General features: G+C 40.9%; 1 protein-coding gene across 1 annotated transcript; it reads right to left on the bottom strand.

The window, feature by feature from the left end:
• Positions 1-4,447: 4,447 nt before the first annotated feature.
• SLC38A4 (solute carrier family 38 member 4) lies at positions 4,448-27,532 on the bottom strand. The gene is made up of 16 exons (XM_055712938.1): positions 27,424-27,532; positions 23,266-23,496; positions 22,296-22,386; positions 20,929-21,044; positions 17,813-17,886; positions 17,528-17,620; positions 15,833-15,914; positions 15,658-15,740; positions 15,499-15,557; positions 14,828-15,106; positions 14,630-14,709; positions 13,404-13,504; positions 12,307-12,431; positions 9,517-9,661; positions 8,421-8,518; positions 4,448-7,002 (listed from the first exon to the last, which is right to left on the bottom strand). The coding sequence occupies exons 2-16, from the start codon at positions 23,382-23,384 to the stop codon at positions 6,901-6,903; spliced, it is 1,647 nt and encodes a 548-aa protein (XP_055568913.1). The 5' UTR covers positions 23,385-23,496; positions 27,424-27,532; the 3' UTR covers positions 4,448-6,900.
• Positions 27,533-27,645: the final 113 nt, after the last annotated feature.

Consider the following 27,645-nt stretch of genomic DNA (forward strand, 5'->3'; position numbering starts at 1 on the left):
AAAGCCATTCCTGGGAGTTTCTGCTGAGGCTGGAGTGTGTGACACAGCCTTCTGTGACAGGCAGGGTGGGCTTGGGCATTTGGGATGACTGACTAGCTACTGGTTTCAAATGCTTGCTTGTGCGACTCATTGTTTTTTGCGTCCAACAGGGCAAAAAAGTTGTCTGTCTCACTGTTTGCTAATTAAAGAAGAGAAACTGCTCCGTGGTGCCAGATGGCAATGCTCAGCAGGCCCTGCAGGCCCTCTTCTCCTGGGATTCATATTTTATTGCTAGTACCCATACACTGCTTAGTTCATACTATTCACTGATTGTGGGGCACATGGTTAAAAGAAAAACTGAAAGTGAAACTGAAAAAAAATTAAATATCTCCTTTGGCATGGAAACAATCCAGTTTGACTGTAGGAGACTTTTCTTATTCTCATTCTAGTAGCTTCCTGGTGTTTACCATAATAGCCAATCAAAATGTTCTATCTGGTTGTACTAAGTACTAAGCTGTGAGGCCTTTCTTTGATTTGACCTCTGATTTGAATCTGGAAGATGCTGGCTAAGGACTTTGGCACTCAGTTGACCCCGGTGTCCTAGCAAACCTTCCCTTCTACTGAATAAATAACCTGGCCTTCATGGTAGCTGTTGTGCTTCAAAGCGGCTGGGGCACAGACTAAGCTGGTGTCAACTGCATGCTCTCAGCTTTTGAAGTTAAGGATGTTATCCCTTTGCTGCTGATGGCACAGTGTCTATGGGAGGGAAACAGTTTTGGTCCCATGGAGAGGATGCTAGTGATACCCTCTTTTTTTTTTTCAGAAATATCGATCTTGTCCCTGTCTTTCTTTTGTACTTGAAGCCAGGCAAAATATTCCCATTTGACTAAAATATCTCTTCATGGCTCTGGCAGTGTATATGAGCGTATATAAAGAAATGAGTTATCCCTGACTAGGTTGCCAGACTCACCCCACCATGAATGTTGTTAGAATGTATGCAATTTGATGTATTTCACATAGTATTGTGAGATCTTGGGCACTGGAGACAATTTCAGGGAAATTTGCTTTCTAAGTAATCTTGTCTTTGATTTCCCAATAGCTTCTAGGAGCATAGTTGCTTTAATTGTGTACTATTGTGTTAGCTGCATGTTGTACGGGTGGCTGCATAGCTTGCTGTGGGTGAGGTTAGTAGCAGCATTCAGTGTCTTGCAGATTCTTGATGAGCACTATAAGGAACCACATTTCCTGCAACAGCCTAGGGTTTGACAAAAGATTTCCTGGAAAAAATAATGGAGAACATAACTTTCTTTAGAACCTGTACCTGCCCAGTTACAGATGTAAAAGCAGGGGTAATTCAAATGTGTATTTTCTTTGAGGTTGGATTAAAGAAAAGGTCTGAATGGCATTTTGCAGAAGGTTTATAAAATTAACCGTAGCATGCTAAAGCATTAAGAGCAAAAAGATATATTAAGATAGTCCAGGCCCCATTGGAAGATTTAAATCAGTTCATTGCAGGTTTCACATGTATGTAATTTATATCACTCTGCAGCTGAAGGAGGGGAACAGGTGGCTCCTAACCCCTGCAATGGGCCTTTGAGGACATAAGCAGGGCACCTATTTCTGTCCACTGGGGATATATTAGGCTGAAGTGCCTCTGAGTGGTGAGGAGATATTGTTGGACCACCAAGTGACCTGTAGGAAACAGTAAATAAAGCGGGGTATGTGAAAAGATGTCTGCCTCAGCAGCTGTTTCTTCCTGGGGAAGTTCAGAAGTGTTCTGTGCTAAGCCATCTAAGTTTGCTCAGCATGGACCAAGTTAAATGTGGGGATTCAAAGGAAAAGTGTCAGTCCTAGTATGGGCACTTGTATTAACTCATGCACGTGAAGCTGGTTGTTGGGTTAATTTGACTGTGGCAATCTGGAAACTGGGTCAGTTGCTTGAGCTGTTTCTGTGAAGGTTAAACCCAGCCGTCTCAGAAAGAAAGGGTGTGAAGGGTCAGATGCTCTGCGGTGAAAAAGGCAGAAGTTTCACCTCAGTTAGAGAGGGAAATGGAGGCTGACATTGATGGCATGCAGCCATTGTTTCCTGCCGTCAGCAAGCTTCCCTGTGAAAAGAGGTAGGGACTCCCCTTTTGGGAATAAACAGCTAGGTAGTAATTTATGTGTATCTGTTACTGAGGGCAGGGTAACTTTCCCAAGCCTTAAGATAAATGTGGAGAGGTGCATGGTACATGTAAGGATAAATGAATGCTGTGAACACTTCCCGTTTGAGGATGTGAAACTTGAAACACCTGCTTCAAAGTGTCCCAGAGAGCTGTGGCTAAGCAAGCATCCTTTTTTATTCAGTTTTGCTTCTGCTGAGTGATAAACATCTGTTTCACTGTTAGTAATAAGGTCTCCATCTCATTTTATGTAGAAAAATTACAACAGTGTATTGATTTCCAAAGCTATTTATCATTATACAATGCATTTGGTTTAGAACTTGGCTCACCAGGTGGGCAGGGGGACTTAGGCTCCGCATGACATAACGCCTTTCAGTGTTATGCTTTGCTGGTGAAGGCGGCAGCTCTGCAGCGCATCAGATGTCTCTCAGCACCTCAGCATCCAGAGGGTACTGAGCTATCAGAGGTGTCTCCGGTGTAGCTGGAAACAGCAGCTCTTTGCAGGCTTTAGCAATTGTAAGACCAGTTAACACAGCAATTTCTTTTTTTTTTCCTGGACTTTACTAAATGTCTGAAATGAGCAGGTGGAGCCAATGTTGTTGCCTTCAAACACCAACCTAAGACTGTTATCTAACCTAGGGGTGGAACAGGAGGTTGCTTGAGATCCCTTCCAGCTTGATATCTCCCATGCTCTTATGAAAACAGTCTTTATCACCCAGGTTCAGCACAAGCTGTAAAGTGTTTTCTGTAAGTGATGATTTAATTAACTAAAAACATTCTCCAGGCAGGGTTCTTCTTTTTAGGATGCTACTGAACAGCACAATATACCATGGAAATATTGACAGGATTGCCACCATAGCACTGAGGCCAAGCTCCATGGGAGGAAACTCTGCGACCCGGAGCTCACCCTGACCCTCCAGCCAAAGCAGCTGGGCTGGGTGTCAGCAGGCTGGCCTTACAGTAGGGGAACCCAGCTTCCAGGGGAGGTGGAAGCCAGGAGTTGTAACCCCTGGGAGCCCCCAACACCTTGCCAAGCATGCTAATGGAAAAACAGGCTTCACCACAGTTTCATTGCAATAGCACATTTTCAATAAAACTTCCATTGAAATTTAAAGTCAGATGAATGGAAATTTTCCACATACAGCATCAACTAGACCTCTCAGCAAGTAATTGCTGACTAGCTCTGATTACTATTATGTCAGCCATTGAGAACTAGCCAGGCATGCCAGGCTTTATTGAAAATTAACACCAGAGCCAGCTGCTTTGTGGCTTATCTAGGCCTGCTGCCTTTCTTTCAGATAGGTGTTGTTTAACATCATCTTTGATTTTTTTATGGACTAGAGAGGACTTTGCCCTCTAGTGAGTGTCCCTTGTTCTGCCTCTTTCCAAATCCAGAGCTAAAATATTTATTCATTACTTCTGTTTTTTTCTATATCATTTCTGTCGTTCTTGTCACGTCCAGCTAACGACACACCTCTATGACTACCACAATTTCTAATAAATTTTCATTTCTTGCTATTTTGTCCTTGAAGACATACCTTTTTCTTTTCTTTAACTCCCCTCATTCACTTGCCATGATTTTAATTGTTTAATTAAAACAACCTCCTGCCACAAGTAATTTATAGCTTAAGAACCATCAATACAGAACAAAGGAGATGCTGCAGGGAATTAAGGATACCTAACCACAAGGGAAGGAGAAAATTGGAGAAGATGTTCATGTTGCAAGTGTTGAGCAAGCATCTGGGTCTGCAGTGCCTCCCTCATTAGGGGGCAGGTTGCAAATGCTGGCTGGCCGGGTCTGTGAGCATGGTTCTCACATGAGCTCACTGGTGCTGGAGTGGTGCGTAGACCAGTATATTTTGGGCTGATTATACACCGGACAAATATGTAACATCAGGAAAACCTACAGCTGCAATGATAGGAAGTATTTATATAGAGCAGTACCATCTGGTATGCACTCCTAATAGTGACTATACTTAGCTACTATACTGTGTATCCCAGCTAATCCCATGCTCCAAAGAACGAGGCGTACAGTATCTCACAGATCCCACTTCTAACACCAGACATTCTCTACCCAGTGATGTCTATGCAGCTCCATGAATAGAGACATGTAAACAGGGTACACAAAAGGGTTATTATATGAAGGGGCTGCCATCTTGCTCATTTGCAGATACATGGATATGCAAATTTCTCTCTTCAAAGGGAATGCAGTTTTAGTGATGCTTGTGTTAAGGATACCAGTTTGACTCTGATTGATTAAAAAAACCCCTTTCTCCTGCTAGCTTGAAAAAGAAGAAAAAAATATCTAGTCTTTGAAAAATTCATTTATTATACATCCATGGAGGGTTTTGTAATAAAAGTCCTCACAAGTCCTATTGTCGACATTACAAATGTTCAAGAAATGTTCCAGCATCCACCATTCCCAGCAGTGAGTGCTAATAAGTTAGTGTGCAATACCACTCTGGCTCCCAGTGTGTGCAGCAGCTGCATATCGCTGTCACCGACATATTTCAACTTGAAAAACTGACAGTTTACAGACTCTCTACCCTCTATTTTGGACACCGACAGTTTTGTGTTGTGAAAAGGCAGTGACTTATGCTGTTTTTCCATAGGTTTTCTGTTACTTTTCTTGAGGTCATCTATATTTTAGGTGGGCTACATGAATTCCTGAGTCTCTACATGCAGCTGCAGTCACTGTCTGTGCTTTTGCTCTGAAGCAAAATGCAGTTACGTTTCAGTTCTTCCATGCGTGTAACTCTCCGTAATGGTAACAGGAAGAGAGGTGTGTGGGTGTGTTACTACTAACTCTAGTTCATGTTAAAGGCCTCTTCAGTAATAATTCAGCGTTATTTGTACTAATCTGCTTAAAACAGGTCAAAAGATTATTGACAACTTTTTTCTTTAAAACATGCAAGGACAGACTTATTCATGGGCAATTGTGCCCCTGTATATAAGGTTACAGTACTCAAGTGAGCATAAATACTGCTCAGAAAGGTAGCAGTTGACATGGAATAAGTATTTGATATGCTTTTCCAGTTAACCTGTAAGTATACACACATTGATATACACATACAGAATTTTGCGCAAAGCTGAGGAGTGAGCAGAGACAACTTTTGGGTGCTTTATGGTTTTCTGAGTTTACAGGTGGGTATTCAACTGATTTCTAAGTTGAAAAATGAAAACTCCAATTACATGAGCCTGGATTTGTGTAAGCATGTTAAAACCAACACTTGCACATTCCCACTCATTCCCTCTGCTATGGAGTTAATGTGACTTCTCTGACTATTTTTCCCTGGGGTGTGCAGAGGTCATATATAGTGGGTACTCCATAGCACAGCTAAAATCACAGTCTGGAGGGTATTGAGTGTTAATTAAGCATCCATATAACATGGAACTTAACTTTTTTTTTTTTTTCTGTCTTGCACAGCTGCATAGCCCGACACACTTGAGATTATTGACAATGTATTTTTCTTTGCATACCTTAATTATGTATGCTAGCATATGCATAGACAAGCAGCAGAGCAACTTACCAAAGTTTGTGGTGTACAACAGTAATACAGAACTTTGAGGTACCTATTAAAAATTCTTAAGAGGAAAACATCTTGCAATTTATTGTAATGTAAGTAGTAAACATCTGAATGTATTTTTACACAGGTAACAGGGTTTGCTACACGTATATTTCAAACACTGATGAATAAAAATGAACCTTTTACAAACCCACCAATCCAGTATGTTTTCTTCAAAACAATATTAAATGTGTGGCTATGAAAACAGTGACACATAAAAAAATTTTCAAAAATCATTTACCACAGGGTAACTTTTTTATACCTACAAGAAAACAAAAAATTATGTACATAAATACATATATTTTTATATATAGCAAATTACAGTTTTCTGCACTGAACATTTATCAAATACACAAGTACTGAACAATGTGCTTGGCCACACCTTGTGGTCTCCTTATATTCCTGTGAGAATGGAAGACAAGTTTCTATGGAGGATACAAATTGTTCAGTGATGCAAGCTCACACAAGAATTAAAGAAGTAAAGAAAACCAAAAAAACCCACAGCAGAAATGCTTGATGTTTCCAGCACAGGCAACTTTAAGAACAAAATGCAAATGCTTAACTGTTCTTCAAGCATACGCCCCAGCACAAGGTCTGTGCCAGAGAGCTTTATACTGTAGGACAGCTGTCACATGCCAAGGGCAATGAATTTGGGCAAAAAATCTGATGCTCAGCTTTGTCGACTGGCTTGTCAAAGCCATCATCTTTCTGATAGACAGGTTGTAGGGAGTGGTCACCTTTCAGATCCCTTACAGAAACCGTACCCTTTCTCTGGGACCTGGCCAGCCACTCCCACAAGCTTCAGATAGAAAACAAGGCACTAGCTGGTTTTCTGGCCATTACCTTTCCAAAGCTCTGTGGTTATTAGCATGATGGGAGAGTTTGAAAAGGGTGACACAAAGCTATTTTTGAGGACTATGTACACAGTTATTTTGGTTTTGAAAACAGAAAGCATTCACACCACACATTTCATTTCACCTGGCCAGAAATGCTAAGCTCAGGTTGCTAATGCATAAATAACGATCCTTAGTGAAAAGTATGGTGTAGACTCCACTGGGTTGTAGTGACCTTACCAGAAACTGTCTTCAAAATACTGCAGTTACTAGCTAGGAATAACAGTCCCTTTTAGGTGTCCTTTGGAGCACACGATACAAATATTTATGTTATAAAAAGCACTTGGTTGTCTCCACAGGTTAGTGATGTCCGGAACTTGAAGGATTGTAAATCCAGTCCATTACAATAAGAGTCATACTCACAAACATGAAGATTATGCCAAGTATGAGAAAAAGTACAGCCTGCAATTGGAAAATGAAATATTATTAATAAAGCACGTGACTGAGCAGACTGTAGTTCACAGACTGTCCCACTGGAACCGCATTTATTTAACACCCAAGGCCCAGGTTTGGGTCATTGGCTGTGACTAAAGCCCAAATAATGTCATACAGGGCTACATGAATCAAAGTTAGCCCTATGTAAATTTCAGTCCAGGAGAGCTGGGCTTTACAAGACTAGGTCTGGACACCCCCCCCACCCCCCCCACCCCCCCCGCTATGTTACTATGAACAATAATGCAAAACATGTAACAGAGAAACAGTTTTTTTCTTTAAAAACTGACCCATTTTCAATGAATGATCATTGTCTCTGATATCAAGAACAGCTTCAGTGTTAATCCTTTTCAGCCTTATTAGACAAACTGGTAAGCCCATCTCTCTTCTCTGAAGACATTTCTGCATATATTCAAGTGATTCAGATGCTTATAGTCACCCTTTGCTTTAGTGGGGCTTTAGTTTACCATAACCCATCCACACTTAACAATATTCTGCCTCGCAACACAATGGTGAATAGTGTATGATCTCAGTGCAGGCTGTGAAATTTTAGATGTGACAGCAACATGAAGAATGAACAGACAGACATGAACAAATATGCAAAATCTCTCTATAATAACAGCTTCAAAAGTCATAATCAGAAATAATTTTATAACAAACCTTTTTCTTTGTACTTGCAGTATGTCAGTTGAATTTCCACTTCCTTGTTTTTTGTGAACATGCATATAAATGTATAAATGTACATCTGTTTACATTATGTGCCTGCATATATATTTCATTAACAACTTTTCTGATTAAATTTCCAAAGTACATCTCCTTGGTGATACTGTTAAATGTGCAGATAGCTATTGATGTTCAGGATGAAAGGTGCTGCTGCTGCAACACTCCAGCATGACATAAACACATGCTGTGTATAAATGATAGACCTTCGTGTATGTCTCCTGTAGGTGTATGGATCTATGTCAGAGGGGAACTCAATTATCTCTGCAGTACAACTTTCTTCTTAACCTTGACCTCAAATCTTCCTGTTACTCCACAGCTGGCCTTCTAGCATGAACCAACACCTCCTTATAGTCTTGGTGGTATTTATGCAAGTGCAGGTGTCAACTAGAGCTTAGATTGGATTAAATAAATGCCTTTTTCTAGTTATTTAAGACACACTTTAACCTAGACATTTACTGTTGTGAATCAGTAGCAGCAGTGGGCTAAAGGCTTTGGCTAGTTGAAGCCTGGCTTTCCATGCTAGGGTGAATCACACTACCTGACCTGTTTTGAGTGAGACACTACCATTTATAAGCAAGTGCCAGATACTGCAAGTCAAAGGTCTGAGTATTTGTGACCCCACACCCTCCCATCCTTCCTTTTAAAATTGCTGCCAGCTTCCTTACCCCGATCTTCTGGGGAGACCTCAGGGGCTCCTTCTCAACGAGCCGCAGGTAGAAGGCAGCAGGGAGGATGAAAATTAGCATGGTAGCAGAAGAAGCACCTGGAAGAGAAAGCAAAGCTGAATACCCTGCTGTCTGACACATAAGCAACGTGGTGCACATGCAAAAGACGGCGTGTGGGGAGGCAGCTGCTCATCCAAGCGAAGCTGCAGAAAGGGCTTTCTCTGAGGCAGCATTTGTGCAGAGCTGTAGATGTCCAAACACTTATTTGATGCTTGGGGCCCAAAGAAGCACTCGTTACTGAGAGGATTTGCTCAGACCAGCGTGGCTGCCTGTGATACAGATGTCTGCATGTGAGCTGGTGAAGCAAGGACAAACAGGCATTCCCGGAGCATGTGACAGCCCTGGAAAGCTGGTGTCAAAAAGGGTGGATGGAAAAAGCAGAGGGTGGATGACCTGTGCCCTGGAAGTGCCTACTCGTCTCCTCTCTGAAGAGCCCAGCATGGTGGCCCCCGTGTAAAAGGCAGCAAGGAGAAAACTGCCTGCCTGCATGGAGCATAACGTATAAAAAAGGCAAAAACCCCTTTGAGTGTCTTTCTCAAGGGCATCTGCATCCCTGAGTCCACAAGTAGCTCAGGGCATGGAGACTTTTCATGAACCTCTTTGGTTAGAGGCCAAAACTGAGCAAAAGAAAGAGGTAGGGAGAGAACTGTGAATGTCAAAAGAATGTGTCACTTTTCTGCTTTTTCCAACATCACAGTTTGGAAGTCAGTACATTGTGTCCAGTCTACAGATGCTTGAAAACCAAGGATGATTTTCCTCTCCTCCACATGCACTAAGTGCCCTTTTTTGTCAAATGGGATTATTTTTTTTTTTTTTAACTGGGATTACTTGTGCTTCAGGCAAGGTGGCAACAAAGTTGGGTACTGTTTAGCTTTGTCTGTCAGCTGTTTGGGAATTTTTATTTCCATTTTCACTTTTATCTGTGTTTATATTACTCTATTGTAAGAGCCAAACTGAGACTGCCATTCAGTCCATGAATGTGAATTCGTTGTGGAAAGGATTAACAGAGTAAACAAAAAGTATTTATGAAACCTACCAATAAATCCGAAGATGTCTTTAATAGTCGGGACAAAAATGACAAGCAGGTTATTAGAAGCAAGAATTACTGCTGCAATCAGGAAATGTCTTATCCAGCTGAATGGCCTTTTGGGAAACAGCAATGTATAGATAGAAGAACGGATCTGTAAGATGAAAACCAGCAGGGAAAATAAAAGAGCAATTAATTTATCTTTGCTTTTCACTTTTTAAAATGATCTATGCTAGTTACTTCTGCTGTGACAAATTCTGTCTGAAGAAATGTGTTTTCAGTCTTTGATTCCCTTAATGTAATCTCACTCTGATGTACGTTTTTGAGATCTGTGTTCACAGTTTAATGCAGAAACTAAAATATTTGCAGTGTAGAAGAAATTCAGGTAAATAGGGTGTAAAATAAGGGACATTAAATCTGTTCAACTGAAAGATGCTAATATCAGCAAAAAAAAAAAACAAAAACCCACAAAGAAACCCCCACTATGAATACTAATAAGCAGGCAAAAAGTGCACGGGTGAAATATGAGTTGCTGTATTCCTGAACCTGATCCCTCTGAAAATCCCACAGGAGTTCTGTCATTTACTTCAGTGAGAGAAAAAGCAAGCTGTTGTTTCACTTTCATTAAATATACATATATATGTATCTCTATCTCAAAATAAAAGCATATTTTTCAATTCCACTTGGAAATTATAATCCTAAAAGCTATTTCAGAGGATCCTTTTTGCTCTGCTGCCTTTCTCACACAACACAGAGAGAGTTTTTTTTGCTTTTTCATCAGCAAAGATGGTAAGTAGGGAAAAGGTCAAGAGCAAATCCCTTTGATGGCTGGAGATAACGTTACTCTGAATTACCGTGATTGACTTAAAAGATTTGAAATCTAGAAGTTGAATAAAGATGTTTTTACAGTGAAAAAATCTCAAACCCCACTTCTGTTTGGTTGTTTTAACATAACAGACAACGGTTTCTGGATGAGTTTGGCAATTCTGTAAATGTATGGGGTTCTGTCAGACTTGAAGCCCATCATTGGAAACCACAGCATGAATTTTGCATTTGATGTTTTTCAGGTTGATGTGAGCCAATATTAGGGAGAGGGAGGCAGATTTCAAAAATTTTGTTCAGCCCCTGAGTTGGTGTGAAACAGCTTTATTCCACCAAAGAACTGCTGCCTGCATTCCTGTTCACTTATTGTCAGCATCTTGTGCATTTCTCCTGCAGTGACGTAGTCCTTAAAATAAAACTATGGAGTTTTATATCTTGGAATCATATGTACACTATGACTAGTGGTACATAGATCTATACTTATTTTTTTTAGCGATGCATTTATTTCCTTTTTCTTTTAAAGAATAAACTAATAAATCTGACTACTTTAAGAAAATACAAATGTGGTAGTTCATAGAAAATTAGTTGATAGAGCTATACTGTTTATTTGGAGTAATTAGATCTGCTAAGTTGGTTGTCCTGATATGCTGTATAAAACTGTTTGATATGCTGGCTTACAAGCAAATGATATTTTCATGGGAGTTCTTTCAATAAAGCAATTAGTGCTGTGGCATGTAACTGCTATGCCTTTGGACAGTATTCATATATAAAAATGATTATACCAAAAGCTAAACATGCAAAATGCTACATCTGACAGAGGCTTTTGCAATGCTCTTGTTTTCCCATAAAGAGTGATCAGTTAGTTAAGACTAATTTAAACATTTAGTCACTGGTTTAAACACGACATTTAAGGCAGAGCACCAGAGTGCACCAGGCTAGACGGACTGATCACCCTGGATGCTTTATACCAGAATTTTTTTTTTTTTTTTTTAGACAACCTTGAATAGTGATTGCTGCTCTTAGGTGTTTGTCAGCAAGCCTGGAAACTATACAGAGCTTGTGTTTGCATCCAGGACAATGCAGCCAGAGGACCCCAAGGTTACTGCTCTTATCGCATATGAACACTATGGTGTGATGTGGATTGCTGGCGTCCGCCAGCAGCGTAACATGCCATACAAATGGCAAAACAGCCTCTCAAAACTTAATGACCAGGATCAACTATTTTCTTCCCTGCTGTGTAGCAGCTCGGAGAATGTACGAGGGACAGTCCTGTACATTCAGGAGCATGGAGGTCTGTTCTTCAGGTGGGGATTGATCCCTGAGGAGGGTCACTCCCTCTGCAGACCAGTTCTTTTAGCTAAGTGTCTTTCTGTTCCTGCTACTGTGGATAGTGTGTTTTTCCCTGTGAACATTACCTGGAAGCTCCAAACTTTGCTCAGACATCTGATTATGTGGCTGACTTGACTGCCTCTGTTTTCTAGCACTTAGCTTCCTCCCCTGTCCATAGACTCAAGCACCTAAGATGTGCACAGGGCCTTTGGTTCTCTACCTTGGCAGCCAAGCCTGGCAGTCCTGCACAGCGCATGGCCTGAGTTGCACATGTCTGTCTTGAATTTGGATGCTATAGTAGGTGCCTGTATTAGGAAATCTCGTAAGTGATTTCAGTATACTCTCAAGTCTTTGGTACTTACGCTGCTGCTCTGATAAATATAGCACAGAGAGAGCCAGAGCGAGCCAGGGCAGTTGTTCCTGACTTACTTATATTTATAAAGAATAATTTATTTCAGTCTTTCAGAGTTTGCAATTGTAGCTACCTAAGGTCCTTGCTCTGGTCCAACTGCATGTGAGAAAACAGGCCCTCCAAAATAAAAACACAGGCTTACTTTTCTTCAATGTTAAAGTATGCCTGTGCTGAGTACATACAGTGAGTGGATATGGGCTAGCCCTGATTTCAGCTTCAACAGCTGTGCTACTTACAGGGAAAAGGACAAGGGGCACAGTCAGGGTTACAGCCACCAGCACTGCCAGGCGAACTGACAGCAAGAGGGTGTCAAAGGTGTACACTTTGATGTATGTATGAAGTAGCTCATCTTCAACTTCTCCTACAAAAGGAAACAGAAGGGAATTAAATCACTTAAGCAATATCTGCACTGCAAAAAGATCTTTATACTGCAGCTAGATAAGATTAGCTTTGGCCCAGCTGCTGTCATCAGATACAAGTTATGGGCTAGGCACAAAATAGTTATTTTCCCCGTACAACAGGTACAAGTTCATTGTTCAGAGACAATGAGGGTAGTAACGGTCTGAGGTGATGTTTTGTACTCCAGTGTCTCAAACGACTTTCTCAAAGTCATTAAGTGGATGTGGAACCTAAGGTAAAAATAACTTCTCTGATATGAAATAGGAGACAGCTCACTGAACTAGGAACACCTCTCTTCTACCTCCACGCAGGTGTCCCAGCTCTCAGACCCTCTGGCCCCAGCAGTAGAGAGCAGATTGTGCTGTGTCATTCACTTCTCTGCTGTAATGGAAGAACTAACGAGGTAAAAAGAGGTGGTGTCTGCATAAAAGTGTGCTAATACAGGGGCTGCTCTGTTTACCTACTGATTAGTCTAGCTCATCCATATTTTTTTTACACTAGAATGATTTGCACCTGTTTTTCAGCATAGGTGAAGCTTAATTAGTGGTAGAGCCAGGGTGGGTAGCACTTAATAATGTCATGTAAAACTGTTGAGCACTAGCGTATTTTTAGTACGGTCACTCTAGGCCTTTGCCAAGAGCCAAGTTTGCAGCAGCTTGTTGTCCAAGTTCAGAAAACCAAAAGATACACAACTGGTCCTCCTAGAAGGTGCCTCTGAGCCTCTCATGGTAAGGGACTTGTGGCCTGACAGCTGGATAAGTCTCACTGCTTATTCAGGAGATTACATATACTGCATATTTTGTTTGAATAATGCTTACACCTGGATTCAGACCCACAGAAAATATGTTAATACTTGAGGTTTAATGTGATACAACCATCTCACCTGCTTTAAAATAAGAGGGAAAATTCTACAGAGAACAGGGCTTTGACCTACCATAGAAAGTAAGGTATCCAAAGAGGGCAGCCAGAAGATACATGATAAGCATGCCAGTGATGGAGATGTTTGAGACATTCTGCATCCGCTTTCGGGAAGGGCTGGAGTATGAGAGAAAGACAGTAACAGGGCTATTCTTAGAAAGTCTCTATTTGTACAAGAAGTAGTCTGAAGAGTCATAGTTCTACTGACATTCCTTCACTGGCTAGTAAGTTCATAGCAACTATATTGGTTATACAGAGCTCTTGAAGCTTTGCAGCTCTGTGCAGAACAGCACAGACGTATAAAAGTATGTTGAAACTCCATTTCTACTACTTACTTAGTGCCAACATATAAACGTGTCATGTTATTTTGTACATCATTATTTATATACAATGAATCTCAAATGGTATATTTTAAATAAAAAATGGAGTGGCTAAAATTACAGAGTTGGCTATAATAATAGACAAGAGATTTCAGTAAGCTCTATGTGAACATACCCCTATAGCTACATAGGGGTGTTCTGGAGGTTCAAGAACCTCTTGCAGGTCAAATCCTTACTTTAAAAATCCTTTGCTTAAAGATTTAGTGTGAGAAAATCTTCAGCTTATAGGACCTGGAAGCATGGTCCCATGTTATCTGAGAATTTTTATTTCTTCTGGGACTAAACCTGCTGAAATAGGAGGTAATGGGTCTTGGCCTTCTTGAGTTTTGCAACACAACCTCCTGTAATGTAATTCTTGCTGTTGAACAAATGCATTTTCTTAGCCCTTCCCAACTGTCAACTCTGTGCTGATTTAAGCAATTGTATTTGATTTTTGATATTTGATAAGCAAAACAGGCTAGATGAAAAGTTTATGTAAGATTCCCAAGCAGATGGCATCCCAAGAAACCTTAAGAATAAGCAGCAGCTGACCCAGACACAGAACTCATTAAGATGTTATTGGAAACCAGAATTATCTGTTTCAGTGCAAACAATTTCCCCAGTATATTTCACATCCTTCAAAGGACTGTCCGGATTTCTCCTTTCCCAACTAAATATCAGTCAAGGTGGTTATCCGAACAGAGGTTCTCTGTCATCAATATCTGACTATTATGTCAAAGCAAAGCCATTATCTGCTTAATATGGAAAGCAATAAATCATTAGCAGGTGGGTGTCCACACACCAGCAATCAAGGCAGAACACGTAGAAAGTGATCTCTAGCTATAGTTAACTGGAAGGATGGGACAAAATTTAAGAACCTTACTCTTTCAGTTCACTGTATATTGGTAGCACCTCAGGGTGGCATACGAATGCAAATGCCAGGATGGGTATTGCATAGGCAGTCTGTAAAATAAAGCTCCCATTAGTAAGAATGGTCACTGCTGTACCTCTGACTTTTGGCAGGCAGCAGTTTAGCTGTGGTATGAATGGCTAAAGACATATTCTACAGAATCTCACTTACCCGTGAGTTGAACACAAAGTATTTTGGCTGACACATGTCACTACTGTCGCTGTGTGCTTCATATTCTACACCACTTTTGGGGGAGGTATCTTTTGGCTCGTCAAGGACCGGCAAGTGTTCAGCTGTGTTGTCCATCATGAAATTCACTCCAGAACTGAGAGACTCGTTTGGTAACATGACCATGTGCATTGGCACTGTGCTGTTGGTGGCGGTCCAGTTTTCAACCCCATGGTCCATGATGGGGAGAGGACAGGGTATTTGGGATTTCTTGAAGATTACCTACAAAAGAGTAGACAGTGTCATCAGAAAAGTACCACCATAGGAGATTACACTTAAATCCAGGGTATGTCAATGGAAATATAAACACAGGCACACAGAAGAGAGAAGGAGAGGGAGTAAGAAATCAGGTGCTACCACTTCTGTTTCTCCTACAAGTATTTGTTGCTACTTTGCCTCTGCTGTTGTCCTGCTTTATTCTTTGCTCTCAAGTGTTGTTTTTTAGGCTGATCTTTTTTATTCTGGCTTCATTCAGCAATAGTCTTGTTGATTTCATTCACTTGCAGGTGCTATTCTAACATCCACATTAAATTGTCATGGTAAGAAATATAACAGCATTGCACAGTTTACAGGCTTTGTATTTGCTTAGAGACAATACCCAAACGGTCACCTACCACACTAACAAAGAAAACCATACAGGTCAGCGAAAAACCACTCGTATAACCAAGATAACCTGTGCAGCAAGAAAAAAAAAACACAAAACAAACAGTTCAGCTACATATAAATTCACAGTCCTAATAGAAATAAAAAATAAAGTGGGGCATTAAGCTTACCTAAGCTCTTTAGAAGGGAGAGGGGAAGAATAACCCCAACCGTTACAAGTATGACGAGGTAGTTTCCATTTAGGTACCATTCTCTAAAGTGGAGGAATAAAAGGTAACAGTCATTATTACTGACATCAAAGTGAAAAATTTTCATCTGAGGTTCAGGTTGGGCAAAGGTACCTACCCAGAACTCTCCTCAAGTTTCATAAATGCTCTGATCACTTCAGGAAGTTCATATTTAATAATAAAGAGGTAGCTTGACATCGCTGAAAAAACCAAAAAACACCTTCAGAGAAAACAGTGTAGTTCCAACAAAAAGAATTTGTGTTAAAACCCCTTAATTCTGCATGAAAAACATATTGTTTGAGAAACCATTTTTTGCTAAAATAGAGAAATGAGTTTTGTTCAAATAACAGTGTGACTAAATAGATGGTATGTTCCCTTGACATTGTTATAAGCATGTCCGGAATGCCATCTAACATTCAGTATTAGAATACCATACAGTTATTACTGGTTTAACAACATGCTTTTAGCACTGTTCTAATTTACACTCAACTTTTCCTTTTGCTTTTCTGTTGTAAATGTGGTGGCTTTTCCCAGTGGACACTGTCCATCCACATTCTGTAGTAACTTGTTACTGCCTCTAAACCTCTTCATCTGTCTTATCCCTTCTATTTTCAGCTTCTTTCTTCCAATACTCTGCTTCATATCTATAAAAAACACCAACTAGTTGTCAAGATTCCTGATGGAAGGGTGGACTTTTATATATCTCATTTAAAGTTACTGCCAGAAGGCATGCTTTTTTCGTTATTTTATGTTCTCCACAGAGAGGTCTCTGGAGGCCTATGGATCAATCTAGACAAAAGGACTAGAAGAACAGCTATTCCTCTCTAACAGAGAAGCGTAATTCCTTCCTGAATTCAACCACATTTGATATCCAGGCTTAAGGAAGGGAAGGAAGACCATGGAACAGGACCTTTTATGAACAAAATCAAAAAGCCTTTTGCAGTAGAGAGACGCAAACCACCCCTGTCTGGGTAGCAAAGTTGTCTAGAAAGGTGGTAATGTTCTGTTGATGGAGATTTGCAAAGTATACCAAATTCCAAGACAGAGATCACAAAAAAGTCTACATACATTTAATTGACCAATGATGCATTTAATTTATATTTTAACTACATATGCTTAAGAAATCTGGAAAAAACTACAAACTCCCCTGAGCTTTCAGATAGAGTGTTCCCCAGTCTCCTAAAAAGCTTTTTCCAGGGTAGCAAAAGGAAATAAAATTGTTGCATGAATGTACAATCCTACCCCTACTACTTACGATGTAAGTAGTCTCCTGTTCTGAGAGGATGGAGGTTACTTGATAGGTATTTCACATGAAGTATCTTTGTGCATGAATACTTTCAGCAGTCACTATTAAACACTCAGCATCTTAAAAAGATCACAACCCAACTGTCATTTCAAGTAGAGAATTCAGCTGGAAAATGCACTACTTTGATGGAGAAGTCAGATCCATGTGCTGTTCCTTTTAGGGTGGATTAATCTTTTCTGAGTTGAAACATCTGATATCTAGTCTGAGCTGTACTCAATGAAAAGAAATGTTCAACTCCTTGAGGACAGTCAGCCAAGCCATTTTAGCCATTATTGAAGGCTTTTCAACGGTCATGGAGACTAATGCAACTAACTAGCTTTCACCAGAACCAGATACTGAAGTGTCAGATAGCTGAAACAAGGAAAGATTAATTCCTCCTGTCCTTCCTTACTACACTGTAGTGTATAATGTACCTGGCTCATCTCTGATGCCATTTAGCCAGACAGAGGGGAGAAAGCACTTCTGTTCTGCAGAATAGTGTCAGAAGTTAGAATTTTTGCCCCTTACCTCCAAAGTTCTGCATTGTAACTGACATGAAAACACCACACTTCCCAGGCCAGCCAAATGCCTTTTCTCCCAGTTTTTCATATACTAGTGATCCTGCAAAAACAAAAAAAACCCAAAACAAAAAAAACCAACCAAAAACAACCAACAAAAAACAAACAAAAAAACCCCAAAAAACAAACCAAAAAAGAAATATGGGCCACTGCATTAGACACACTTGAATTGCATTCCAAGGTGAAACATATGCATGCAGTAGGGACTCAGCCAGTCACAGCCTGATCCTCATACCTCCTTCTTTTGATGTCTTCAGTAAGAGATGGACAGAGTAGAGTGACAGTATTGCTACGCTGAGCAGCAGAACTCTGCAAGGCAAGGCAGAAATCAGAATGCCAAGCAAGACATCAGAGACATTCATTGGATTTGAACGTACACTTGCTCATAGTCATGAAGTTCAATGTGTAGTTTTCAGCAAGTTTGTGCTTTGGACTCCCAGTGCAAACGCAGAAATAAATTTCAACTGTAGCTTGCTTGCGCGTACAGTTGCACTTTACACACCCCAAAACCCCTTCAAAGCTTAAGCCCAAGTAAGTGCCAGCTCTGTGTTATTCCAGAAGGACAGAATCCCAAATGTTAACAAGACTTTACTAATGTAAATGGATTTACACACAAGAGTCAGGTCTTTGATCTCTTACCTGCTCACTGACCTCTAATTTTAATTTCTTCTTATTCAGAGCTATATAAAAAAGCAACACTCGCACCATGACTGTGACTACTTCACTGCCAGCTCCTGGCTAGTCACTAATTTTGACTTCTGCCATGTCATCAAGAATTTGTGGAGTTTAGCTTGAGATGCCTGCTTTGCAAAGTATATTAGAAATCTTGCATAATGCTAAAGCATGGCATGACACTGGAAAACCTGCTCTTGCAACACTGGCAGCATACTCTTGTGGCCTAGTATGCTTGAAGGTACTGGGGGCCTGAATTCATTAATCCTGATTACTGCTATATTTCTTCCATGCAACATTCGTATCCTGTGTGATATCAGCTGTCTGCCTCTTGTGAACTGCTGGTGAAAAATGTAGCTTTGTATGACATTTTCAGGGTACAGTGCTGTGGGCAGCATCTCTTATCACCATAACTGCCTGGTTATCAGCCTGCACAAGTGTTGGTGCAGAAGGGGATGCAAAGATAATGTGACAGAGCTAGGAAATACAGATGTGCCTTACTCCATGGCTGAACAGGAGGTTGTGCCCACACCTTCCACTCCACTGAACAAATGCCTTGGTACAGATATGGGAGACAATGACAGCCAGGTTCATAAATGGGTTACAGTCTAAGAGGAGACATAGGCCCTGGGGCCAGATGATGGCCACCAGACTCTCAAAATTTTCTTTGAAATTTCTTTCTCCAATAAAGACAGACAATGCTTCATGTGAGCAGTGTCATCTCTCATGCTGTGGGTTCATGCAATACGGGTCTGGGGTCTCAGTGTAGCCTGCCAAGATGGCATCCTTCTTGGTCAGGGGCACACGTGCAGCTGCTATTCAGAGGCATGGTCTCTGTGTCCTGACGCATGAGGTGTAGTAAACCAAAGCCATCCAGGCTGGAACTTGCTAAATCATGCCAGGCTACAGAACTGATATCCCAGTGTGTGCTCTGTGCCATTGCAAACCTCCCCTGTGGGAGAGGAGGATGTAACGAGAACTTTTGGAAAGTTTCTGAATTTTAGGACCTTTCCTTTTGCCTTCACCCTGTAGAATATCTTCCAGCAGGAGAGCTACTGGGCAACATGAGAACAGTAAATTACAAAAATGTAGACGATGCTGGCAGCATTGTCTAAATTAGAATTAATGTCCAGCAGTTTCCATTTAGTAGATGGGATTTTTCTGTCCTGCTAACAGTAACGTCATGATCTGTGAAAACAGAGGAACCTCTAGCAAGTGGATGCATGCCATGAGGGTAACAATATCCCCAAACAGTTTTATACTTTTAAATCAAAGTCCTTCTCCTACCAGAAGGGAGAATGTTCTCATGCGGAAAGTATGGAAACAAGACAGGAAAGAAAACGAGCTGTGGGTGGATATGTCCTTTGTTTTTGCAGTTTACGACTCCACAAAGTTGCTTTAGCATTACTCCCTGCTTTAGCACTGCCAACAAAGCTAATGTCATTAGGCTCATATTAGATGTTTTTAGCCACCTGTGTGAATGAACAGCCTTAAAAATAAAGATATTGCAAAGGCAATTTTTTTTTCCTCTAGTGAGGCTTGATGTATCACAGTTTTCTTTTCAGTGATAATTTGTGGCTATACTAGTTAGCAAAAGTGCTCAGAGAAAGTTGGAGGAAAAAATCCTACATTTTTCAGACTAATGCAGTTCATTTCAGAACCAGCTTTTATACTTGTATCTGCAAATACTATATCTAAATCATTTGAGTGCAGGTGCTGGGAAGTACTTATCCAGGACAACATTCGCATCTACAATTAATTTTCAGTTAAAAATTCTACTGGCAAAACAGGAGGTGTTTCTTAGCAACTGGAAACTACACGTAGCATTTCAAATGCTGTTGCTGTCGTAGTTACAATCTCCAGAAGAAAGAAGTCATATAACGATAGCCATGCAACTTGATTTAAAGGCTTGTTAGATTCCAGTAATGTAAAACAATGGCCTATTGTCATACGGTACTGTCATGCTTTATCCCGCCCTCATGCGGGATTAAAATTAAGGCTTCAGTTACAATTAAACTCAGTTATTAAAAAGAAAATCAAGTTTGGGTTTTTTGTTGTAGTCTGTCTCATTTTACAGGGTTAGCCATAGATTAAAAAACTTCACATGGCTATCTGTTACTGTCTATCAAAATCCATTTTGTATAGATACTGTATGTCAGCCACATACCATTGCTGTCATCTGTGCACACAGAGTACAAATAGCTTTGAGGGAGCAACGTTAAATCTGAATAAATCTGTGAATACCTCTACATTCTTAGCATGCTGCTATTTCAGACTTGAATCAAATATTCTTCCATTTCTACATAGTGATTACATAGTCGGGATAAGGTAAATATATACTTTGTGGGTGATTTATTTCCCTTGTTGAATTCCCATACTGAACCAGCAAGATTGCTGTTGTTATTTTTGGACCAGTATACTGTTCTTCCCCTCTGGTTTTTGACTGCACAGTATCAATTCACAGTTTTGTTCCTGATACAAAACAGGGCTGAAATAAAAACCATAATGGTTTGTCAGCAGCGGATGGCTCCTTGTGGTGCAGCTAAAATGTTTTCATTACAAATGAGCCCACAAAACTTTTCAGCTAACAAAACAAGCTTAATGTACCTCTCTAACCACAAAAACTTTAGCTCCAGCTCACTGCTTATATTCTATTTGCTTTTCTTTCTATGTACTTACATGAAAAGGATAATTCCGGTGTTGGCCATGGCATAGGAAAGCCCTAAGATGCCGCTGCCCATAATGGCATTGCTGAGGTTGAATGAGGACATTCCAAAGGAAGCTCTACCCTGGTGCTGTTAGAGCGAGAATAGAAAATTGCAATTAATTTAAGTTTTACTGAGCACAACAGCCTAATTATCCTCATTGATGGTTTTCCCTGTATTGTCCCCTTGATTCTTAGAGGTGGAGGTTTGTCAAGGTTCCTGCGCCCACAGTCTCTTTTACTGCCAAAGCCAGCTGTGCTGGTAGGTGTTTGCCTCTCACATTCTCCCCTTGTCTCCGGGGGGAGGAGGGCTACATCCCTGAGAGGTGACGGGGGTGACAGCCACAACTGGTTACGCTGGTCAGCCTCTGTAGGAATGCATGCTGTTATCTAACAGATTTCCCAATTGTTGATTTAAAAAAGTCAGATGATTTTTTAAAATTAATCCAACTGGTTATTGAGGTTTTCTCCAAGCAGGTTGTGCACCTTTGGGGAACTAAAAGTGTGTCTGGGGAAGGAAAGAAGGAAGCGTTGTGTAGCTTGGGCTGGCGGCAGGGGAGTGGAAGAGAACAAAAAGCTGGTGGGAGGGGGGATAATGTGTGAGGGAGTCACATCTGCCACCAAGTGGAAAAGAAAGGGGGTGATTATGGCTCTTAATTTTAGCTTGCAATCACAAATAATATTTTTTGGTTTTATTTGATCAATCCTAATAAAACCTGTAACATGACCAATAAAATTACTTTCTTTGCACCAAGTTCATCAAAACTTTGAATAAGGTTACAAATCTGAGCAGAGGTACCCACATGCACACCCCAGGAACCAGTGCTCTGCTTCCATTTGATTACGGATTTGTCTAAAGAGCTGGAAGCATGCTGAGCGTGTGATGTTCTGCATTGTAAAGCCAAACATGAATGTCCTTTCTTTAAAGCAACGCGGTTGGATGTGGATTCATTTACACTGATGCTGGAAACAACCAATACAAGCACACACCCAGTTCTACCTTGGTACAGGAACACCAAAGTTCCCCTGAACCAAATCTCCTGTTAGAAAAATAGGTGCAGACCCACCCTGACTGGACATCTCAGGTGAGGTGACATAGATGCTAATGAAGTCCAAGGTCTGAGGAATTCTTCTGACTACTTGTGAAGGAGAGACCCAGTTTAACTTGCAAGGCAATAGAAAGGGTTTGCTGTACTAACAGTTAGAAAATGTGTTTACTCTTCTGAAGCCAAGATTATGCTGATCAGGCTCCAGAGTAACTTTGTTTGCTGCAACTTTTGGAAAAAGATTCAGCTTAACAAGATTTACTTTGCGATTACTCTTAAAAATTAACAAAACTTACATATTCTTCATTATATTCTTCCAATTTCTTTTTACCCAGATATCCGTTTGTAAGGAACTTCTGACTTTCTGCATCGTCACTAGCAAATGGACTGAACATGAAGAAAAATAAGAAATATTAGGTAAGGCTTATGTCACACATTATGTTCAAGTAACGCCTTTTGCCATTAGTGGAAACTTTCCTTCAACATTGCAATAAGTATTTTAAAATCCTTCAGAAAAAACTTCTTTTTTCTCCTGCAAGATTCTCATATCCAATGGCATGTTTAATAGAACTTTGCTTTGCCTTGGAATTTAGTTTTAAACCCAGTAATCTTCAAATTATTTCTGATTGCAGATGTTGGAAAGTAACAATTCTTTACTGCTAACACTTTGTTAAAGCTAGGCATGTACTTCACATTCGAGGAATAAAGCGTCTTGCAGCTGCCCTGTTGGAGACACATGCCACAGGGTTTAGCAAGCTGAGAGCTGGAGGCTGGTGGCTGGTTTTGAGATTCTTTTTCAGGCCACCCAGGTGTTGGTGTTACAGCTGGTCCTGCTGGAGATGCCTGAGGGTAGGCTGTCCCAGTGGGAGCACTGAGCTGCTGCCCTCCATACCTTGCCCTGGAAAGCATTCCCCCTCTCAGCTTGCTCAGATTGCACTTCCCTGCCAGCATATTAATTACATGGGTACTATCTGACCAGAGTGGATGGAAATTGCCAAGGGGGAGCTCGGGGCTGGGAGCCTGCAGAGGTCACTCCAGGTGGTGGCCAGCAAGGGGGTACCTGGGCTGCTCCTGCTGTGCTGGGCACTCCATCCTCTGGGATGCAGAGCAGGGAGAGTCAGTGCTGTGGGAAAACTCCAGCTAGACAACCACATTAATGTCAATGTATTGCCTGGGAAATGTTTTGTGTCCCAGATGCCATTAGTGAAATTTGGTTTTGATTACTGCTTTCTAGCCTTAACAGAGCCTTTCCATTTAAATGCTTACCTCCTAATTGCAGCCTTTTCTGAATCAACCAGCTCTGTGTAGTTGTCTTCAAGGCTTTCCCCACTGTTGCTCTGATCATCAAGTTCGATGTTGACTTTTTGCAGCTCCATGCGATCCATTAGAGCGGTCAGCGCTTTCCAGCACACGCAGTTGCTTCTTCAGGGTAAACAGCACCGTGCCGTCTGCTTGCGGGTCCTCTCTACCATGCGGGGCCTGCCAGAACACTCTGTTCTGCAAACAAAACACAATAGAACTCATTAGAGTTTTCCTCACATTAGATGAACCACTGTGAATTGTTGGGTTTGTGTTTGTTCTTTGTAATAGCGTTAGGAAGGGAAGCCATTGCAAACTGGGAAAACTCAGGGCAAGCGTTATGTCCCTTTATATGCCGGCACTTGGCCCTTCTGTCTTCCTTCAAATGACGGAGTGCAGGGGCCAACGGATGCACAGTAGATGTCCAGCATCTGGCAAAATTACAAAGCCAGCAGAAGATAATTTCTTGAACTGCTGCTTTTGAATTTCTAGGTGATGGTGATGCAGAAGTGCTTGCTGTTAGAAGCGAAGGGAGTATAACAGGGTTTTCCTACCACTGTGTCAAAACCTGCACACTCTTAAGGGAAGTGCCTAGTGTTCCGAATAACGTTTTGTAAGATTAATGTTGTCACAGATTTAAATTTTTTGAAGATTTGTCCCTTTTACTGGGATCCGGCGGAGGTGAGCATCTCGACGTGATGACGACTTTGATAATTAGGAGGTGCAATTCTGATATAGCAGTTTCTGGTTTTCAGTATATCTGTGTTTAATTTTTACTTGTCCTACAACTAGAAGCTGTGTCTCACACTGGATTCTCACATGGATATGACTGACTATCTTTACACGTGTTAGAAAAATTCCTGCCTTTTACAAATCATACGAATAAATACTCAACTCTCTATTTCTATATGGACTAAAGGAAACTGTACAAACTGAAGTTACAAAGAGGACTTCACCTCTTGGATTTCAGCAGCTTTATGTTATAGTCTCATATGCAGATACACATTTGCATTCATTTGCTCATATCCAAATTCAAGAGGAAAACTGTGCAAGAAATATTGCAGTTTTACAATACTTCTCCATTCCCAAAGATATTCCTTGATGCATTTTACATTTCCATTCCACAGCTATGGAGACAAAGGCGCACCACGGTGAAGGGAAAGAGCATAGACCAGATAACACATTGTTGGCACACCTGGGGCCAGAATTGCAGAATCCTGGCACTCTACCTGCAACCTTGCAAACAGGCACACTGGCTGGATCTGTTACTTTTTTCATAAATATCACACGCTAAATGCAGCCCAGAACTGTATAACAACAATATCAGAAAACACCACAACAAATAACTTTTGTGTCAAAACCCCCTGCATTTATTTGATAGCCTTTTTCATAGTTTTGCATTTATGGATGTATAGGTCCTTGCTTGACGATCAGACCTTCACTATCCTCTGCTACCGATCACACGATGCTCTTAATTAAGAACGTCTACAAATGTATTTGTAATGGCCAAATGTTAGAGTACATGTAATTAAAACATAAATATAAACTTTACATACCAATCCTGGAGGCTAAAACTGACCCTGGGAGAGAAATTAAAGTCGTCTTCCTTGCTTTTTACTAAAAAGATTCACCCAGACAAAACAACTGAAAAGGAAAAGCAGTATCACAGTACATTAGATTTCCTACCAGAGAGGGTGGCTGTGTTTACTCCTTTCTGCTGCCGTGCAGGGTGTGTGTGTGAGGGGACAAGTGACTTGGCCATCAGGGCAGAGCTTCCAGCACTTGCATTCCAGTGGCCGGGGGGGTCTGCCCGCTCGGATATGAATAACTCCGGGACGTGAAAAAATAATAACCCCCCACCAACAGAGCCCTCCTAAATGCAGTTTCATTCACAAAACTGTCTTCAAATGCAGACATTGCCCTGTCTGGGAAAGTAAGTCCTTCCAATTCCTGATGCTTATTTTTAATCTGTCACGTAAAAGTCAGGCTGACAAATCTGACTGCGTTTAGTCCTGTCGTGGTAAAGGGTAAAACCTCCCCTGTGAGCACTGCCTAACGGAGGAACATCTTTTCCAGCAGTAGCAGTCCAAAAAATACAGATCTTCAAAGAGTTGGGAAACAGAGGAAAAGTAAGCAAAAAAGGTTGCCAGGAGTTAAGTTACACAGAGATTAGACTGAGGAGGAAAGTCTGCGCAGCACAGCAAACACAGTTTGGAAAGGGGAACAAAAATTGACTGGAAGTACATGTTACAGCATAAGAATCATCTGGACATTGTCCTGTCAAACATTTACACAAGTAATCTGATTTATGGGTGTCATGTCAAAAGGCTGTGGAATTACTGGGTAAAGCAGTGGTTTTCTACTTTTTATTAATCTGTGAATTCCTAAAAGTCTTCTGCGAAATTGCAAAGCCTCAGGTGGCAAAATTAAATCTGCTGAGAACCTGGATTCTTGCAGTTGTCACTTTTTAGGGAGTGCTTGGTAGAGATCAAGGGGTCTGCAAGCCATGAGCTGAAAACCATTGGCATAAATGTGGGCAGGATGAGGCTCATGAAACAGGCTCGGTATTAGATTTGAATCCTGCAAACACTGTAACGGTAATTGCAAGCAATGGTGCCTTTGAACTTCAGCAGAACTTGGCAGAGCTGGACCTTAGTTGGTGGAAATCCCTAACTTCAGGTTCCTTACTCTGCAGGTACTGAAGGGTGTGGGAGGACGCTGAGGTACTGGTAGCACATGCTCCCCATGAGTAACGTTGAAGGGGCAGAGCTGCCACCCCTTCACCAGGGGGAAATGGGGTAGCCCTGTGCCTCTTGGGTCACTGCTTGACCTGCGAGATATTATTTAGAAAAAGGGGGATGCACTAGGTGGCTCACTTTAAAGTAAAATGGTGGTTACAGCTGCATGCAGTGTCATGCCCAAGCCCACTGCCAGGGCTGGTAGCCACGTGCTCGGCTGCGCCCGTGCAGGGGTTTGTGCTGGCTGGATCGCTGCTCCTGGGCCATGGCCAGGCACCAGGGCGGTGATGGCGTGACAGATCGCAGCAACCAAGGTCGGGCAGGCCTGGGCCCTGCCAGAAGCTAAGCACATCATATCGGAGGAGAAACACCAAAGTTCAGCTGCTTTAGCTTCCCTGGGACTTAATGCTTTCTGCTTCAAAGTTCTGAATTTGGTGCCTAAACATACAAGAAAAATCTCTTAGCTCTACGGTGTTCCTTAAACTTGGATTCAATACGGCGATGGTTTTGCTGCCTCCTGTGGTATTTGGCTGAAAGGAAAAGATTTTTCCTAAAGTATGGTGTTAAAATGGAAAAACTGTTTGCAAAAGAGATTCACCTATTATTAGAGGGAAGTTATTTATCCCTGTAGAACTATTTCTCTCTTCAAGTATAGGGTACTGTTCTGCATAACTTATTAAGTAACAGTTTTCAGCAGTGATTCAGAAAATTACAAAACATTTGGTATCTGATTTCACGTTATTGATTTCTGTCCTGTCTTCAGTTAGGACATTAAATGAGTGGTCAAATTATGCCGGGTCACATATATGACTAATATTTGCATGGGTTTTGCAGTATTAAGGTTTGTAAACTGAGCCATGGTATCTAATTTAGCAGATTTTTGCCAGATTCTTCATCTTCATGACAGTGATTTTATATTATTATTGTCTAAACAGCTATTTCAAAATGAAATAAGTAGTGTTGCTGTGAAATAACCAATTAGAATGCAAAGCCTGCTTTCAAAAATTCATTTGTTTACAGAAATGTGAGCCAAGTAAATCAAGAGCCTCAAAAAAAATTCTCAGAAGTTAGCCAAGGGCTACAAAGGAAAGACAGCATTCATTTCTTAATTGCCTGGTCAATTTAAACATTTTTTGATGCTTCTCTGGTTGCTTAGGTTTTGATTTAGTACTTTAAAAAAAAAAAAGACTAAATTTAATTCCTGAAAAAATACCAAAGATATTTGCCAACATAAATTACCATGTCAGTAAATCTTAAGAACCCCATCCTTCACATTGCACATATATTTACAGATTAATTACATTTCTAATTCTCAATTTTTAAAGATATGGCTAGTGTCTAAAATACATTGATTGAACATTGTAAAGAAAAAAAGTTTTAGGTTTACCTCTGAGTCAAGCAGGTTCTCTTGCTTGCTTGCTAAGCAGGTTCTGTCTTTTAGGAATTGCACCTGTAATGAAAAGTTTGCTCATGTGCAACCTAGAGCAGTTGGACAGTGATTTAAAGACAAATGGGAGTGTAGGAGATGAACCAATCAACAGCTGCTACAGCCCAACTCCCTTTGACAAACTTGCGTCAGCTCTTTGTAAAAAAAAGGGGCAAAAAAAAG

The sequence above is a fragment of the Falco cherrug genome, chromosome 5 (genome assembly GCF_023634085.1).
Source record: "Falco cherrug isolate bFalChe1 chromosome 5, bFalChe1.pri, whole genome shotgun sequence".
NCBI classification, from domain to species: domain Eukaryota; kingdom Metazoa; phylum Chordata; class Aves; order Falconiformes; family Falconidae; genus Falco; species Falco cherrug.

Excerpts from the sequence above, each read along its gene's own strand:
- SLC38A4 (XM_055712938.1), bottom strand. The coding sequence starts at position 23,384 with ATGGATCGCATGGAGCTGCAAAAAGTCAACATCGAACTTGATGATCAG. Across the intron at positions 12,432-13,403 it reads TGGATACCTTACTTTCTATG|GAGAAGTTGAAGATGAGCTA; the intron begins GTAGGTCAAAGC and ends TTCCTTTTGTAG. Across the intron at positions 8,519-9,516 it reads AGACATCTTCGGATTTATTG|GTGCTTCTTCTGCTACCATG; the intron begins GTAGGTTTCATA and ends TTTCTCTTCCAG.